We start from the raw sequence: 17,839 nt of genomic DNA, 5'->3' as shown, positions 1-17,839 counted from the left end.
TTTGATGCTAATGCTTAACTAATTTACACTCAATCACACCTGGAGCTTTCTTTTTTTTTTTTTTCTTTTAAGTTTTCAAATGACAGCAGGGACTTACCAGAGAGTTGCTTGATGGCCACAGGTCTCACTTTGTAGGGAGTGCTGCAAGAGAGAAGACAGTCCACTGTGAGACGCCGGCAAAGATGCTCGCGGCCTGTCTGCTCCGAGAGATAAGTGCCGGGCGAATTAGAATTCACAGGATTAGTTTCTTTGGCTGTTCTGATCTCCCTCGCGCAGAAGAATTCCAAACACTTTAACTCTATCATTTAAGCAATGAACTTCCTTACAATGTTCATGTTGGTCAATAACACAGATGTCATTGCTACCCCTGCTGCTCAGGTGTGGAATCCTGCTGGGAATGGCAGACTTCCGGGACGGCCGCGTCCATCCCAGACCTGACGGGGCAGGCATGCGCTCTTGCCTTTGCTTGGTTGGAGCTCCTGGTGGCTGCATCTTCCAGGTGCGCAAGAGAGGGTGGTGGCAATGATTCAGTCGAAAATGCACTGGCATCTCAGCAATGCCACCCACAGGAATCATGAGACCCAGAGAAGATGGGGAAAGGTACTGGTGACACTTAGGATGGATGAAAGGTTAGTCCCTGAGGTCCAAGGACCTCCAGTGAAGGGGCAGGAAAAGACAATTCAGCCAATGGAGAACAGGCGAAGAATAGGAGATAACAATGGAAGGAAAGATGGAAGGAAGGAAGGGTAGTGACACGCGTGCTGGCTCACTCTGGCCTTCCTCTCCTGCCCTGCCTCACACCCCATGTTTTCTCAGGTATGTGAGCGTCTCTGTCTCCTGCCCGATGAGCACCTGGAAGCAGTAGTGGCAGAAATGGATGGGTGGACTTGTCACGAGGGAAGGCCTCTGTCAGCTGGACACCGTGGGATCCAGAGCAGCCCCACCCAGAAAGGAGAGGTCGCAACAGGTGGCCCAAAGTCTCTCCGAGCGTTATCTGAACAAAGCTGTCTGTTCATATATTTGATCGGGGGGCTTGGTCATCAATCACCTTTCTTACCAGTCCCGAGAGCGGACGCCACTCGGCCCAGGGTTATGCCACAGCCCCCCAACGTGGGTCACTGTGTTGCAGGTTATTTAAAATGTGGGTCAGAATGTTCACTGACCAGACAGAACAGCAGGGAGGCCTGGGAAGAGTGCGGGAACCCCCAGTGGCCACCCGCCATCGGGAATTCAGCCGGCGCACAGAGGAGGGAAGCGCTCAGGTGTCTGTGCAAGAGGAGTGACACGTCCGTGCAAGGCGTGTGGGGACTCATGCAGTCAGTGGACCTGGAGACCAGTGTTCTAAGGTGGATTTGGGCCAGACATTCGGATGGCAGAGTCTGGACAAAGCCCTGTGTCTAACGGGCACTGGAGAACGCTGCGCCGGGCACGATGGGTGACAGCTGTGTTGGAAGCTGATTCTTCTGGAACGTGGAAAGGACTCGGCGAGGGGTAAGTGGAGGCCTAAGCCAGGAGTCTGTGCATCGGGAACCCAGACAGGAGATACAATGGTTTCAACTGGGGGTCGGCTGAGGCAAACAAAGGTGTTAAGGCAAGAGGTATCTTGAAGGAAGACTCAGAAGGGGCAGCCGGTGCCCCCATCTGATCAGTGTCTGATCAGTGTCAGGATGGTCACAGTCAAGGGCCCTCAGAATTTGAGGCGAGATCACGAAACCCCACCCAGTGAGCGGGGAGAATCTGAGCATGGCGGACAATGTCCATCACTGACAGGTCAGCCCTTCCCACCAAGTGGGGCCTACACCTGAGGCTGGGGGATAAGGCGATGACAAGGTCATGCTGAGAGGCTCCAAGTGTCTTCAGAAGTGGGGGAACACAAGAGGGACACAAGCTGGCTCACTGCTTGTTAGGAAGAAACAAACTTCATCTAGCACTTTTCAAGAGGGGAAACCCTGTGTCTGGGAGATGTGACTGGTCACGGGTGGGCTGAGCTCTTACCTGGGGTCAAGAGGAGTTTCTTGGGTTTTGCACACTTTACGTCAGGGGTTCTCGCCTGGACTGCATGGGGAGCTTTACAAATCCCTCAAAACTGAGCATTTAATTAGTCCCAACAGGGGTCTGGGCCCCTGTGCCTTTTTGAAGCTCCCTGGTGGTTTTAATCTGCTGCCAAGACTGAAAGTCACTGGGTTAGCTGGACTCATTTACGTTGCATGTTTACAGTGGACGGGACCTCCCATGGCAGCTGGAGATGGGGAACTGGAGAGAAAGGGAGCAGACGGCGAGGGCTCGCTGGGGCTCTCAGCCGTGACTCGCTAGCTCGCTCAGGGAGGAGAGATGAGCAGGCTGAGAAGGACACCACTGAGAGCACCGCCTGTTATAGGCTGAGAGTGGAAAGTAGACGGAGACGAGGGAGAGTCCAATGGAGGAGGCAGGACCCCAGATGGGAAAGGTCACACCTCAAATACAGGACAGAGCATGGGGCTGAGGGTGGAGAAAAAGCCCAGCGGTCACCATCCTGGAACCTGCAGAAATGCCAATTCTGGCCTCACCCCAGACCTCGAGGATCAGAGCGTGAGAGGCATTCTATTACAAGCCCTCCACCCCACCCAGTGGTGCTGACCACTTGCTGGCTTAGAGGCTGGTGACTTTTGAGGGGACAACCCATAGCTCTGTAAAGAGAAAGTGGTAGAATCCTCACAAAGCAGGGTTTCCCACCCTCTGACCACCACCATCGGGCAGGGATGTCTCTGTGGGGGCGTCGTCCTGTGCAGCACCCTGCTTACTGCCCACTGGGTGCCCGTACCACCCCCTTTCCCTGCTTGTGACAGCCAAAATGTCCCTAGACATCGCCAGATGTCCCCTGGGGAACAAAACTGCCCCCCATTGGGAAGTGCTGGCACGGAATCAAGTACCAAACCAGATATAATGAGTGACAAAGTTTGAATAGACAAACTCTTCAGACAGATAGTTTCAACTGAGTTCAGGAAAAAATCAGCTTCGTTCAACCAGAGACCAGCTCTGTCTGACAAGGCACTGGTTTGAGTGGGACCTCCCCTCTGATGAGATCATTCTAGTCTGTGGACAGCAGGGTGATAGGTCACTCGCGACTTTCCTTCTGAAGTGAGCGCTGGCGAAGTCTTTAGGGAGCCAATTAGCACAGCGCCTTCCAGGTAGCCGGGAGCCCATAATCAGAGTGAGAGTCTGGGGGCAGAAGCTCCTGACTGGGGGGAATTTGGGCCGACTGATGGGCTCAGCAGGAGGGGAGGCCTGGCTGAGACGGCCAGGTGCCGGAGAAGGACAGTGCCGGCCACATTCCCCGAGGACTGTACCTCCCCCAGGGCGTATCCAACCAGCTCCCTGCATCAACGCCTCCCCCATCCTGGGGCAGGGATTCTGCACCCTGCCTGGTGTGGATGGCTGGCAGGCTGGCTTCTGGGGCAGGAGGAAGAATAGGTGCTCACCCGTGGGCGCTCAGGTGTGCACGCACATGGGGTGGGGAGGTCCCAGGGCACCCGTCATGGGGAGCCCACATATTTCCCAGATGTCATTAGGTAGCCGTTGGTGCTCCAGTCTCTGGGGCATGTGAGGGTCTGCCTGGGGCCGGCTTTCTCCTGCGGACTCGGAATAGCTGACGTGGCTCAGTCAGTGGGACACCCTAATGACCAGATTAACACATGTTCCTGGGAGGAGGTGTTCAGGGAGAAACAGGAGCCACAGACAGGGGTCCCGAGGGGCACCCCCACACCCAATCAGGCTCCTGCTCCCCGGCCTCACAGAGACACAGAGAAATTCTGCCTCGCCCAGCTGAAAATACGAAGTGGGGACTGCAGGGGACGTTGCAGGCTGCTGGGTGAGGAGGCAGGTCAGGAGGGCAGGGGCCCGACTCAGAGTCTCGTCCTTCTTTCTTCCTGCCACACAGCCAGGCTTTACCCATTGCACTCATATTCACAAACGGTTTACTGCCGACCCGTTTGTTTTCCGGGTCTCTCTAGGTCACACCCCTCTAGGCCCCAGCTTCTTCCCTTGCCCTGGGCAGAGATGATTCCTGCGGGCAGCACTTATCAACACCAGCAGGTGGCAGTGGGTAAATGCCACCGTCCCCCAAGGGTCTGGTCAGGGGATGTCCTGCAGCCCTTCCTGAAGTGGACAGCGGGATGGTTAATGCAGGGTCCAGGTGCCTGGCTCCACTACTCGTCACTCAGCCTCTGTGTGTCAGTTTCCCCTCTGTGACTTGGTAATAATACCAGTACGTCCTCACAGGGTTCTTGCTGGGAACGGAGCATGGAGCCCTGGGCACCCTTATAACTGTCACTATCTTGGAAAGTGACTCGTTCTGCCTGCAAAGGAACCTGCCGACTCAAGCCTCCTTCACGGTCCCTCCTACCTCTACCTCCCATCTTTGATTTAAATTCAGATTTTCCTACAGCAGTAAACCATGAAAACAACCGCAGGGACCCTCACGTGGGTGTGGGAAGTGTCAGACATGAGAACAGGAGCGGACAAAGCGGCCAGCTGCTTACCGTTCAGAATTCGTGGGCATGGTGGGGTCGATGGACACCATGGCGTCGTCCGAGGTCAGCAGGGAGATGGTTGTGTTCCTGGAAGACACGCCAGGTCAGGGCCTTCCCCCATGACGGTCACGCACGAGTGCCCACAGCCAGGAGGACCCTCCCCCAGACACAACACTCATTTGTCAACCTGGTGGAATGGCCATCTAGTCCTAAATGCTTTGTAGACGGCTGAGTAATTTAAAACGGGAATTGGAGAAAGTCTAATTTATTGAGTGGGGAGTTTAAAAACTGGGGTAAAAGAGAAAGAAACATTTACATTGGCCGGTGATGAATTCAGTTTGCCTCCCTACTCCACTTCCTTTGGGAGACCCCTAAACGGGCATGCATCTCTCCTATGAAATAGTTTCAAATGGGTAAGTTGAGTTTTGCTCCAACTCTCACCTTAGGGGTCCCCCATGAGTGGTACTGCCTCGACCACGTTACGTAAGCTGTCTGTTCTTCAGTTGTGTATTTTAAAAACCTGTGCAATGGGGGTGACACCGAAATCCCAGGGTTGTTCTAAGAATAATATCAGTATTTAATAGAAGATTCCCCATATGTGGGCTCTTCTTGCTGCTACAAACAGCCATTTGCGGTGATGTCAGGCACGCCATTTCATCTCCTGCATCCTTCCTCTCACCAGTCTGTGAGACTATTGTCCTCATCCCTCACCTTCCTTCACCCGGATCCTGACTCTAAAGGTAACCGCCACGCCAAAGCAATTCTGGATCACGCTATAATCCGGAAGTTAGCACAGAAAATCAGCTTGCTCGAACAGACTCTTCATTTCGGAAAACAACTATTAAGGAATTCTGATGCTGTAAGATACATTACTGGTCTTGTCAACTCATTTGAGTCAGTGTTTTCTCAAACATTGATCTGTGATGACCCCCTAACCCCATGCCAAGATAGGAAGGACACTTGCTGGACCCTTTGGAGATGGGGTACCAAAGCCAAACACAGCCACCCTTCTTTATCCTTTCTCCAAAAGCAAATGAACATATGAAAGAAAAAGAAAAACGCTTAAGATGGTAGTGTCTGCCTACTTCTGGCCCTGGTGTTCCCACCGCGTACACACGTGGTCCCGGCGAGCGGGCAGCGGCAGGCTGTCGCGGAAACCTGCAGGGTTTATCCACCGATTTCAAAGAGCTCCCACGGCAAGGGCGCCTGCTGGCCCTTCCTCTCCTCTCATCCCTCCTCCTCGAGACCCGCCCTCCCCAGGTGCCTTCCTGTCCCACTGAACTAGAAAGCATGGAGGCAGAGTGGCGCCTTCCGGCAGGGACGGGCTACACCACTCACCGAGGCAGGCCGGTGGCAATGCAGAAGAGGTCCATGATGTCGCTGGAGTTGCAGTACTTACTAAAGACCACCTGCAAGACAGAAGAGACAGTCCATGGGAGGGGCAGGAGCGGGCAACTGGTTTCCATGGTGATGCAGGGCCTTGAGCTTCCTCTCTGACCCCAACCTGCAGGTTTATTTTAAGAGAAAAAAATGTCACCGCGGGCACTGGAATGTTACACATACATTGTTCCATTTAGACAGGTTGTGACAAACTTCATTTTCCTGTTCATTGAAAAGGGTTGTGAGAAACAAAGGTACCACCCACCTAAACACCCTTGCAGGGGACGTGGCTGCGACATGCCCATCATTGGTGATATTTCATGTACTGATTGACAACCTTGGTTAATGATGTCACATTGCAGGGAGTCCCCAATGACCTCATGGGGACCATTATTAAAAATTTTTTTAAAGGTCTTTAGCTTGAAAAAGAAAATTGCCTTTTAGGATTTGGGAGCTGAGGTGTGTGACTAAATCAAAGAAGGAATCATGGAGAAAAGGGCTCCGATGTGAGTCACCGTCTTTGCAGTAAAAGCAACTGCACACGACGTGCACACCACCTGGCTGCCTGCCCAGCCGACGGCAGAGGCCACACTGGCGTCAGTATCTTCTGTCCAAGGGGTCCCGAGTCCCTCCCTGGAGGGGCTTCAAGTACAGTGAGGAGGTGTCTCCAAGGCTGGACGGTGTATGGACAGTCCACGCAAAGCCCCTGTTTTCATCACAGTGGATGCTGTCCTTCCACGTTGCCCTCTTGGCTATCATCACGGGCCCCGGGGAACGCGCAAGCCTGAACCCGTGGTTACTTCAGTGCCCAGGGCACCATTTTCCCACGAAGATCAGTTTGCATCTTCCTGTATTGGAAACAGTTAAATATAGCACGCAGGTATTTCCCCCCTAAACTCAGCCTGTGACTAACACCACTTCCTGTGTGCTGCTGGCCTGGCAGCGCTGAGATGACATCACCCTCGGTGACAGGGCCATTAGTCCACACCATCCACCCGACTGCCGCTGTCCTGGCTCGGCCCTGGACCCTTGCAGCGGCCTCGGCATGGGTCCCCACTTCTGGTCTCGCCCCAGCGCTGAGCCTCGGTTTCTAGAACTCAGACCTGGTGGTGTCACAGGAAAAGGTCCGCTTTGTTGCCCGGGCACGTGAGGCTCCAGGGTTTGTGCCTTCTAGCCTGAGTCCTCTCCCAGCTCCGATGCCCGGCCTTCCTTCCAGTCCCCAGATGCCCTCACCCCTAGCCCTCTGCTCCTGCCACTGCTCTGAGGTCCCCCCTTTCCTATTGCCCTCTCCTTGTATCTGGCATCAGGACTCAGTGGCAGCCTTTCCCCAACGCCCCGACCCCACTGCCAGAGCAGTCTTGCCTTTGACTATGTGTCAGGCCTGCGTTTTCTGGAGGCACGCCCCCAGCAGCCTCTAGCACAGGCCCTGACGTCGCAGATCGCACCCGGCTTTTCTGGCTGTGCCTTGGGGAGGGACGTGTGGAACGGCTGGGCTGGGGTCCTGGCCACTCCCACTGACCTGGACCATTTCTGACTTTCCCATCTTGAACTTCGATGATGTTCATTTCCATTGCGTGGACTGAAGTCCTGCATCCTGGGTGGGCTGGGTGGCCTGCCTCAGCCCAGGAGAAAGGCTCTTTTGTAGTCCTTCAAGGCAGATGTGACACCTTTATAAAGGTCCCCACCCCTGGAGGGGCTCAAGTGCACACAGGCGCTACACGCCTAGTGGGGGACCTGTCTCAGCCCCTCAGAGTTCTGAGGGGGGGGCGCCTCAGAGGATTTCTTTCCAGTCTCATCTGGCAAGACAGCTTCTAACCATGGACTTTGGGGGGCTTGACTGAAGGGGACACATCAACAACAGCACCTCAAAAGGCAAGGGGGGCTCCTTATGGAGTCACAGCCTCTTATGACGGGGGGCTCCCTGACTTTGCCAGAGGGAAGGGACTGTGCCAAGAGCGCCCACCCTCAGGTGGGGCTTTCTCACCCCAGGAGCTGGGAAGACGTGGGAGGCAGGCTGCCCGGCGGGTCTTGGCACTCAGCCTTTGACCTCTGCGGCCTGAGTGAGCTACTCAGCTTCTTTGTTTCAATTTTATCTTCCTTGTTGCTGTCACTCAAGGTGGCTTGTTTTATTCAAACACTTGCCTGGAGGCTCTGCCATCAGCTGGAGGCCAGTTGGTGACTCCATTGAAGGACCACCTCAGACCCCCAGACGAAGGGACCCCTGGGGACAGGGCTTCCACGGCCTGCGTGGACAATGTTCAGACTGCTCCAGTGGGCTGATCGGGATTTCCAGAACTCTCTTAGTTGAAAAACAGCTTCATGAAATCACGCAGCCGAGACCCCGCGGCAGGTCGAGTCACACAGGACGGAACGGATGCAGGCGGCACGTGGTACCGGGCTCGTCTGCAGTGCTGCTGACAACGTTTTAATGTTCGATTTTCTGCATCGACAGGAAGCTCTCGCTTTCTTCTTAAGCTACCTGTAACTCTTAACAACCTACTAGATTCTTTTGTAAACTGAAATGAAACATTTGTAAATGACATCTGATTTTTACTGTCTTCCTCCCTTGATTCAGAAACTTTTGGTAAGTTTTTACTTTTCATGGCAATGTACCAATGTACCATGTTTCCATGAACATAAGACCTCGCCCGTCCATCAGCCCTAATGCGTCTTTTGGAGCAAAAATTAATATAAGACCCGGTCTTATTTTACTATAATGTAAAACCGGGTATTATATAATATAAGACCAAGTCTTATATTAATTTTTGCTCCAAAAGATGCATTAGAGCTGATGGTCGGGCGAGGTCTTATTTTCAGGGAAACACGGTAGTTATCTGCGAAGTTTCCATAAGAATCTGTCCTCCTTTTTACCAGGAAATAATCAGGGAAATAGGTTTGCAACTGATTTCCTCCCTGACTCTGGTGTGACCGGAATCTTGTAAGGATTGTAAGGAGCCCAATAGGACCACAGGCGCAGGTGTTTGCAGGACCCTCCCTGAGGGTCTGACCTGGAACCCGGCCCTCAGCCTCCCGCCTGCCAGGTGAGACGAAAGGCCACCCATTGGCAGCACGGGGAACTGGGAATACTCTGGGAACAAGAGAGGAGTTCACCCAAATTTGTAAGAGAATCTTGAGCTTGCCTTTCTAGCCTCAGGACAGCAGGTAATGGAAGCCTTAAAAAGTCCAATTACAAAGGCTTCCAGGGAGGCAAACTCAAGAGGGCCCCTATGACCGGTGACACACCTGCTGCCCTGTACAAACTACCCAGCTACACCCAGTGATGCCAGCCTTATTCTGTGGTCCAGAACAATTTTTCTTTGAGGATGTTTTGGACAACAGGCTGGGAAGCTGGGAGGCAATGTAGAATAAGCAGAAAGGATTAATTACGTGGAAACGCACATTCTGCATATAAATATGTGGATATTTGATTTCTCCTTTGAAGTGGTTGTAGCACCTTACCAGCAGGTGAAAGGGGTGAGAAGCACGTGGGCCCTTGTGGGGAAGTGACATCTTTGCAGAGGGTCAGGAGCTGCTTGGGACCAGACCAGCTATTGCGGCTGCGGGAAACCGGCCCCCATAGCTTGGTTGGCCCGGGAAGAGGCCCCACTCCCCAGGCAGTCTTACGAGGACGGCACAGGCTTTCTGTTCACATGTTGAATCATTCTGAAAATCCTTTAGTCTTATCCAGAAACAAAGAGCACCAAATAAGGAGGGAGGGGAGATGGACGGTCAAACAAATTTTAAAATGAGATCTGGAGGCAGCAATATTAATGAAAAACTAAAGAGTTTGTATTGCCATCCAACTTGAGGCAAATTGGGGCTGGAGATCATGAGTGAGGACGGCAGGTCACCCCAAATTCTTCTGTGGTTTGACTGACAGCCGTGGTATTGGAACAAGACCAGACAAACAAATGAGAATTCGGAGGCCGGATATTGCTCTTCCCTTCTATTCAGCTGGGCCTGTGACTGTCCAGGGAACCTCCTGCTGTCTCATCACAGAGTATATGACACTCACCGAGTGTGAACCCAGGCCCAGCCCCGTACTAAGGGCTCTCCCCAAGGAAACTGAGGCACACAGAGCTGTGCAAGCCGCCCCACCCCCGGCCCAGCCAGCGAGTGGCAGTCAGGATCACCCCCCAGGCACCACGGCTCAGGGCACACACCTGAGCTCCATGTCCACGACACCACGTGTCTGCATGCCTCTGGATGTCGGTACTAACCCAGCTCCCTTCTCGCCGCGGTGCTGTGGCAGGAGCGCGGGTCTGACGCTTGTCCCTGCCAGGCACTCCTGTCCACTGCCTTCTGTTTTCCCATGTCCCCCACCCACGGGCCACACGGAAACCACTTGCAGCCTCGGGCTGCCACTGTGTAAATGGGTTGCTGACCTCAGCGCCACCTGCCTCTCGGGCCGTGACGAACAACATGTGAGGGAGCGTGTTTGAAGGGAATCACTCGGAACATCGCTGCGTGAACATGAAGTGCAGTGCCATGCCGTCTCAGTTGGCCACGAATTCCTCGGTCCCTGCTGCCTCTAAAACGCTGATTCTGGATGCGAGTCTCCAGGGGTCTCTGAGTTGCCAAACGCACCCAGAATGACTTCTGGCCACATTTTGTTTGGTATCCAATTTTATTCTAGTACGAATTCAAATTTACAATCTACAGGGCTTCCAGAGCTAGAAGAAAGAATGTCTAACCCAGCTCCTCTATTTCCACTGCTTCCTGGGGGAGGGGCCGCCCTTGACTCTGGCAAGGCCGGAATGGAGGCCTGACCACCCCCCGCTGCCCAGCTGCACGCGCACACGGGCTCCGCTCAGGGTGGGGACTAGCCTGGATCTGTCCCTATCGGCCAATTATAGCTGTGGTCAGGGCTATCCTCCACCCGCTGCTGAGAGTAGACCTGCCCTTACAGGTGGGGTTCAGGAGCGAGACCCAGGGCACTGCAGCAGCCAGCGCAGACCCATGACAGCTTGGGGGTGCGTCCGGCAGTTGGCTGTCCAGCACACTCCCCCCAGCTGGACACAACCCTGTTCCTGGTGGTCATACCCCCCCGCCCCCCACGGCCTGACCAATGACTGACCAATACCCAGTCACCTTCCCTCACGGAACTTTTACTAAATAATTCAGAGCTGCTGGCAATTAGGGTCACAGGGAGTCCATCCTGGGCTGACCACACCAGGCCACCCAGAAAATGAGGAGCAGCCGCTGAGAAGGGACGAGGGGGAGGGCAGAAGGAGGGGAGCAAAGAGCGGTGAGCCCAGGACCCCCCCGCTTCCTGGCACCTGGATCCGGGGGCTTTGTCCTGGGGACTCGCAGTGGCCTTACCGCAGCCTCTCGGTGAGCCCCGACCCCACGTCCATCGAGACCCGCACAAACCCAGCCCTTCCTGAACTGGCATAAGAATGTTTCTGGGTATCAAAAGCACTTTGACCAAATACATTTAGAAAAACAGGCCTGGTAATTATGGAGCAGATGCCAGAGGGCTGCCAAACCCACGTCCAGCTGGGTTAAAGCGACTGGGCAGGGCAGTTTCTACAGGCCTGGGAGTGACTTCTTTTTGATTCTGAGTCCAGAGACCTGGCATGGGATTCTATCGATGAAGCGCCCAGAGAGTCTGTGTTCCTTTTCTCCCCTCTGGACACCTCATTCAGAGGCTCCTGAAGGGCAGGGTGCAGAAAGGGGCCCCTCCAGTCCCTGTTTTCCAGCCACACATTGTGCTGTTTCGAGCCAGAAGGCAGGAGGACGGACGGGTCTCCAGGCCGCCGGGCAGCTCCAGATAATCGAGTTTGCGTGTTATGAGGTTAGGCGGAAGAAGATGTGATCATCTCTGGGCAGGAGCATCTGAAGGGCGCTCTGTGGTCTTCCTATAAACCACCGCACAGAATTAAAGGACATCCAAGTTCCCTGGAAACTTTCCACTGGGAAATATGGCTGCGTCTTTCAGTATGAGATGTGCAGTGAGGTTTGGGAAGGGCACCGCAACGGGAGAGGAGACGGGAGTGAAGGATGAGCTGGCTGAACGTTCTGGAGAGGAAACAGGATTTCGATGATGTGAGCACTGACAGGGACAGAGGACACAGACCGAAGACAGCAAAGACATGGGGTGGGGGCGGGGCTCCCGGCCTCAGCAAGACCAACAGAGGCACTGAGGCGTTCACCCACAGATCAGCGGCTTCGCCTGTGCCAGACTTTCCCAAGGAGGTTCTTCTACCTATGGCACTGGGGCTTCTTCACATGACCCAGGACCTCTCCTGGGTCATCGCGCAGTGTTTGAGAATCTGAAACGTGTTGGAATAAAGCCCGACTCTCCAGTTTGGAGGGACTGGTCCAGTGAGATCCCTCTGGTGACCAGTCCTTCAACCCAGCAGCAGATTCTGCCGTGGGGAAGCTGGCCGGACTGTGACGCACGCAGGTGTCCCCAAGCTCAGGCTCCAGCCCTGCCTCTCGCGAGGGAAGGGGCCTCCGACTCCACTCCCAGCTCCTCTGTGCGTCCCTGACCTTGGAATGCAGCAGGCCCAGCGCCTGCTTTCACGTCCGTCCTGGCCCCACCACAGATGCTCGTGGCTGCCACACCGCCTGTTTTCAGACATGGAGGCTGCGTTGGTCCGGTGCGCCTGGGGCCAGGCTGGGTGCTGAGCAGCAGGCACTGTCTTCCATGTCTGCCAGACACCTGGTCTGGCTTTTGGAGCATGCATTTAGGATGCATTTTCCCGTACACGGCGACTTAAAATTCACACATGAATTCACATACGCCAAGACGTTTTAAAAGAAAGCTTTGAGAAGAGCTGGTCTTACGTCCACAATCTATTCTTTTTCTTCTTGCCTTCTCCTTTTTCAGGGTGGCTGACCAAGGAGCCGCTGTGGGGAGAATCGCCCAGAGCTGGGCTTCCGTGGTGCCAGGCGCACAGGGCAGGACCAGAGGTAAGGGGAGAGGGCAGCCCGCAGGGTGCTCAGCTGTAGAGGGACCGGGCAGGAGTGCCCGAGAAAGCAGGGGTGTGGGCTCCACATAGAAACGTGACTCTCATTCACCCTGCCTTTGGGGCATCTATTCAGTCTAAATGTGGTTGGCTGTGGCCACTGAGGACGTTATTCCTTCTTCAGAGCTGCAAGGCGTTAGGGGAAGAAGTTCGGGGAGGGGGGGTCGTGATCGCAGCAGAGGAACGCAGACAGCAGAGGGGTAGCCAAACATCCCCTCTGAGCACGCCAGGCTCTGTGTCCCCTATTCTTCCACACTGACTGGGGAGCAGACCCCCAGTGCAGTTTTCTATTTCTATTTGAATAGAAATTCTTTGCAGCTGCTGAGAACACTTCTTGCTGCATTTGTCAAATTCTACTTTGGATTGGCACGAAGTCAATGACCCCTAGAAGTTGTGGGTTTCTCTCACAGATATTTGTAGGGCTATGTTACGAAATGCTCCCAACCCAGACAAAGACAATAACTGAATGGTAGTTTAGGTTTGGGTTGAGTTTTGCAGGCTAGGAAAGATGAAAACCACAACTATCACAGAGGAGTTCATCACATGGGGCCGGGCAAGGTGGTTGGAGGTACCCGGCAAGGGAGCAGCAGCCTCTGAATTTTCTCAGGGAGCCCAGATACGACCTTCTTCACCAGAGAGACGATCTCACCAAACTGGTGTGGCTTGATTCCCTTTCAAAACCACAGACAACGTCTGTATTACTGTTCGAAATCATGAACAACTACCTGTGTCATGCTGTTGGGGGCTGTTGTAAAACACACAGTTCTGTTCATTGTCTCACTGGTATCGCTTACGCAAACTGTGAGATGTTCTATTCAATCACCTGAGCAACAATTCCACAGCGTTTCTTTGACTCCAGAGTAATGATTCTGGAGCAAAATGTTCCACCTTAGAAGTCTCCTACAGTCTTTCCCCAGGTGATTTTAAATGCTTACAGGGGAAGGTGACAGCCAGGTCCCAGAGGCAGATGCTGCCCCAAAGCACCTTAAACCTCAGCATCACACCTCCTCATACTTTTATTTACTCTTGTAATTTGACCACCATGTTGATTCATGATCAATGTCATCCCGACATCAGAAATCTCCACCCAACCCAAATAAGGGCATTGACTTCTACAAAGAGCCACACTGGCCTCCAAGAAACCGAAGGCCAATAATCAAATTGGTCCAACTGAAAAAGGGATGGATGGCCAAAATCTGGAAGCAACCCAGACGCCCTTCAGTGGGTGGCTGTTAAACACGCTGCAGTCGGTACTGGGTTGTGAAGCACTGCTCGGCAAGGAAGACGAAAGAACTACTGACCCACCCACCCACTGCCATGGGCCTCCAGGGGGCTAAGCTGGATGAATAAACACCAACCCCAAAAGGTTACACCCTGTTTGATTCCATTCATATGACACTCCTGCAATGACAAAATTATAGAGATGGAGAGCAGGTTTGTGTTTGCGGAGTTAGGGACGCATTGGTCGTGGGGGTGGGGAAGGTGGGTGTGGTTTCAAAAGGGACAGAACTGTTCTGTATCGAGATGGTGGTGGAGGACACGAGGACCTATGCCTGCGATGGAACCGTATAGAACTGAATCCACGCACTCACACGAGCACAGCACAGGAGACGTGAGGAGCGTGGTGGCTCGTCTCACCGGCAACATAACACCCTGGTCGGGACACTGCACTGTCGCTTGCAAGATGTCACCACCAGGGGAACCTGAGTGAAGGGACATAGGTCTCTCCATAGTATTTCTAACAACACATGAATCCACAATAATCCCCAAGAGCTGATTTGAAATAAGGTGACGGCACCAGCCTTTGAGGAATGTATGTCCACATAGCCCTGGAGGGTGGCGGGGTGGCAGTATGCGTGCCCTCTGACCCAGAATCCCATTTCTAGGTTCTTTTTTTCCCCCCTTCTTCTGCCTCCCCCACCCCCCACTCTGGTTCAAGCCGTTGTTTCTCGGTCTAGTTGTGCAGGCCACAGCTCCCTGGCTCATGCTGGTATTAGGAGCCTTGCACTTCCCTGGCTGAGGAAGTCGTTCGTTGGTTGTCAGTCAGCCGCTCACAGCAGCTCTTGCTAGCTGGCCGGCCACTCACGCTGGCCACCGGCAGCTCATGGCAGCACACGGCAGCCCACAGCAGCCCACGGCAGCCCACAGCAGCCCACAGCAGCTCACGGCAGCCCACAGCAGCCCACAGCAGCTCACGCTGACCTCCGGCTGCTCACAGCCGCCCAGCTCCAGGGAGAGCTGTTGTTCACAATCTTAGCTGTAGAGGGCGCAGCTCACTGGCCCATGTGGGACTCGAACTACGACCAAGGGTTTGGGAGCACAGAGCTCCAACCGCCTGAGCCACTGGGCCGGCCCAGGAATTGCTCTTAAGGAAATAATAACAGCAAACATAATAACAAGGCATTTATTAAGTGTCAGGCACCATTCTGGGTGCTTTCCGTAAATCAGCTTATCTTGATGGTAAGTCCGTGCCTTCCCAGCTTCCCGCCCAAACCACTGTCCTATGCTGTCACTCTGCCAGTAAAGACACATTGCTAGGGACGTGCCTCTTCTTTATTAATTGCATGGGATTAAGCTAAATATCTCACAAAGGATGAAATTATTACATTTTAGTAAGTCTCCATGATGGAACATTCTATAGGCATTAAAATCACGTTTCTGAAGACCATTTAATGCTATATGGGAAATGCTGCTGATGTAATGCTGAGTGAAAGTGATCAGGATAAAAAATTATGTAAAGAAAGAAACACACATACACGTGCACGCGCACACACACACGCTCACTCACAGGAGAAAACGGCAGTGGGACAGGTCCTGAAGTGTTAGCAGTCTCGTCTTCCTGGTGTGATAATGGGTTATTTCATTGCTGTTTTTATATTGCTCTGCATTTTTCAAATATTCTGCAATGAATACGCAGGGCTTTTATAACCAAGAGAGTATTTCTATGGACCCAGCTGTGGAGACTGGGGATCGATAACAGAGCTAGCTCAGGAAGGGTCCCTGCAAGGAACGCGCTGCACATCAATCCCGTCGAATTCTTCAGAGAGAAAAAAGGTGTTTACCATTTTTATTTGGAAAGAATACTATTTGGCATAAAGTCAAGCAGATGAGAAAATTAAACAACAGTTAACCAGAGGACAGAATTCAGAATTTAAATAGCACTTAGCTAGGAGTGGGGGGAATGTATGCGTGAAAGGGAGGCACCAGGAGTGAATCAGAGAAGAGGGGGATGGCCAAAGACAGTGGCAGAACCGGGTGGGAGGTGGGGAGGGGGCGAAATCACAAGATGGAGAGCAAAGTCCAAGCCAGGTGCTTCCTGGGATGGACCCAGGGGGGAGGTTCTGTGCTGGCCACAGGTACGGGCACGCAGGCCGAACAAAGACCAAGGGAACCTGAGGCCCTGCAGACAGAAGGGGGAAAGGGGAGACACTGCTCCCACTCCCACAGTCACTCTGGGTCCTGAGATGCAGCCCGGAGACAGGCCTCACTCCCCCTATTGTAAAAAGACTCCTATTAAATAATTTCTAAAGCTCCAGACCTTATCCCAATGTCCCTCAGATCCAGGCATCTTCAAAACCCCACTAAAGTGAGCTTTTTGAGGGGCTGCAGTGAGCTTGGGCCAGACAGCAGGGGGGAAGCCACACCTAGACTCTCAGAAGTGGGTTCTGGTAGACCAGTGCTGCCCTGGGGCACGTGAGCGGGTGAGGGTGGTCCTGGCAGCACTGGATTCAGACCGGCTTCCTTTACGTACATCTACTTAAACTCCTGTCCACACTAATTACAAAGCAACACTCAGCTGTAATAACTTAAATATCAACGCATTCTAGGAGGGACATGTTATCTTAGGGCTCAGGTCCATTCGGTCAGTACCCACAAGGCAGCCCACATCCACCCAAGTGTTTCATAGATGCCCGCTGGCTGGCGAGTCGTGGGGCTACACTGCCCAGGCATTCAAGCCCGTCCATGTTTCCAGAATGGTGCAGCCCAGGGCCCAACTCAGGCAGTGTTTGGGGGGTCGGCAAAACCAGCTGATGCTGATGGCAACGTGAGCCGTGGCTCTCGCCCGGAAGCGCCAATTCCAAGGGTGGTGCTCACACAAGGACACTCTGTTCCCGTTAATCCTCTAGTGGGTGCTCTGGATTTGAATTTATAGAATAAACGGGGACTGATGCATGTCACTTAACTGTTTAAATACACTTTATATATTAGAATTGCATGTAAAATGATGAGGAAAAAACAGTTCAGTTGCTAAAATGGTGCAAGTCACTGCACTAACTCTTTGGCCATCGCGGCAGAGAGGGGCCTGGAAATGAGGACAGTCAGCAGAGTGAGCTTGGTGAGTGGCTGCTCTTACTCTTAGCTGCTGTCTGCCGTTCCAGCTGTCTCACTCACACCATCAGGATCACCCCTAGCTGGATGTTGGTGCTGTGCACTGCTCCAGGCACAAGCAGGGAAGAGGGCTGGGGAGGGAGGAGTAGGAGATGTGAGTTCACTTTCAGCCCCTCCTGTTACCAGCTTGGCCCAGAGCAGATTGCTTAATCTTTCTGAGGCTCCGATTCTTCATCTGCAAAGTGAGGATAATCCCACGTCACCCACAGAGTGCTAGGATTCAGTGTGACATACAGAAGGCCTGGTATACATGAAGTGACAAGTTAATGGCAGCTGATTAGAGGAGGGGCCCCTCCTTCCTCGGGGTGGAAGACTCCTCCTTGACCCCTCCAAGGCCATTTGCACAAGTAAGATGCCCTGAGCATGTTCAGCCTTAGCTTCAACATGTGGGTGTTTCGGTAGAGTATGGGGTAGACGGGGATGGCGCCGCGAAGCAGGTTCTGGTTCTCTAACTGACCTTCCTGTATTGTCAACCACATCCAACTATATCCAAATGGCAGTGACAACCGGGTCATGTCAGTACAAGTGTGCATTAGTCACTAGGGTCACTAGGCAGGATTTAACAAAAAAAGCTGACAGGCTAAATGA

General features: G+C 53.3%; 1 protein-coding gene across 3 annotated transcripts in view; it reads right to left on the bottom strand.

The window, feature by feature from the left end:
• PDE9A (phosphodiesterase 9A) overlaps nt 1-17,839 on the bottom strand; it is a 96,374-nt gene that overhangs the window by 56,476 nt on the left and 22,059 nt on the right. For 2 of the 3 annotated variants that reach the window (XM_081073772.1, XM_081073773.1), the window contains exons 2-4: nt 5,847-5,917; nt 4,518-4,595; nt 98-141 (exon numbers count right to left, since the gene is read on the bottom strand). In XM_081073772.1, the coding sequence (XP_080929898.1) occupies nt 98-141; nt 4,518-4,595; nt 5,847-5,917 (193 nt within the window). Of the gene's footprint in view, nt 1-97; nt 142-4,517; nt 4,596-5,846; nt 6,013-17,839 lie in introns of all 3 variants that reach the window. The other variant, XM_081073774.1, reaches the window with a different exon arrangement.

This window comes from Rhinolophus hipposideros, assembly GCF_964194185.1.
Source record: "Rhinolophus hipposideros genome assembly, chromosome: 2".
Lineage (NCBI taxonomy): Eukaryota > Metazoa > Chordata > Mammalia > Chiroptera > Rhinolophidae > Rhinolophus > Rhinolophus hipposideros.
This window is presented reverse-complemented; position numbering and strand designations above follow the sequence as displayed.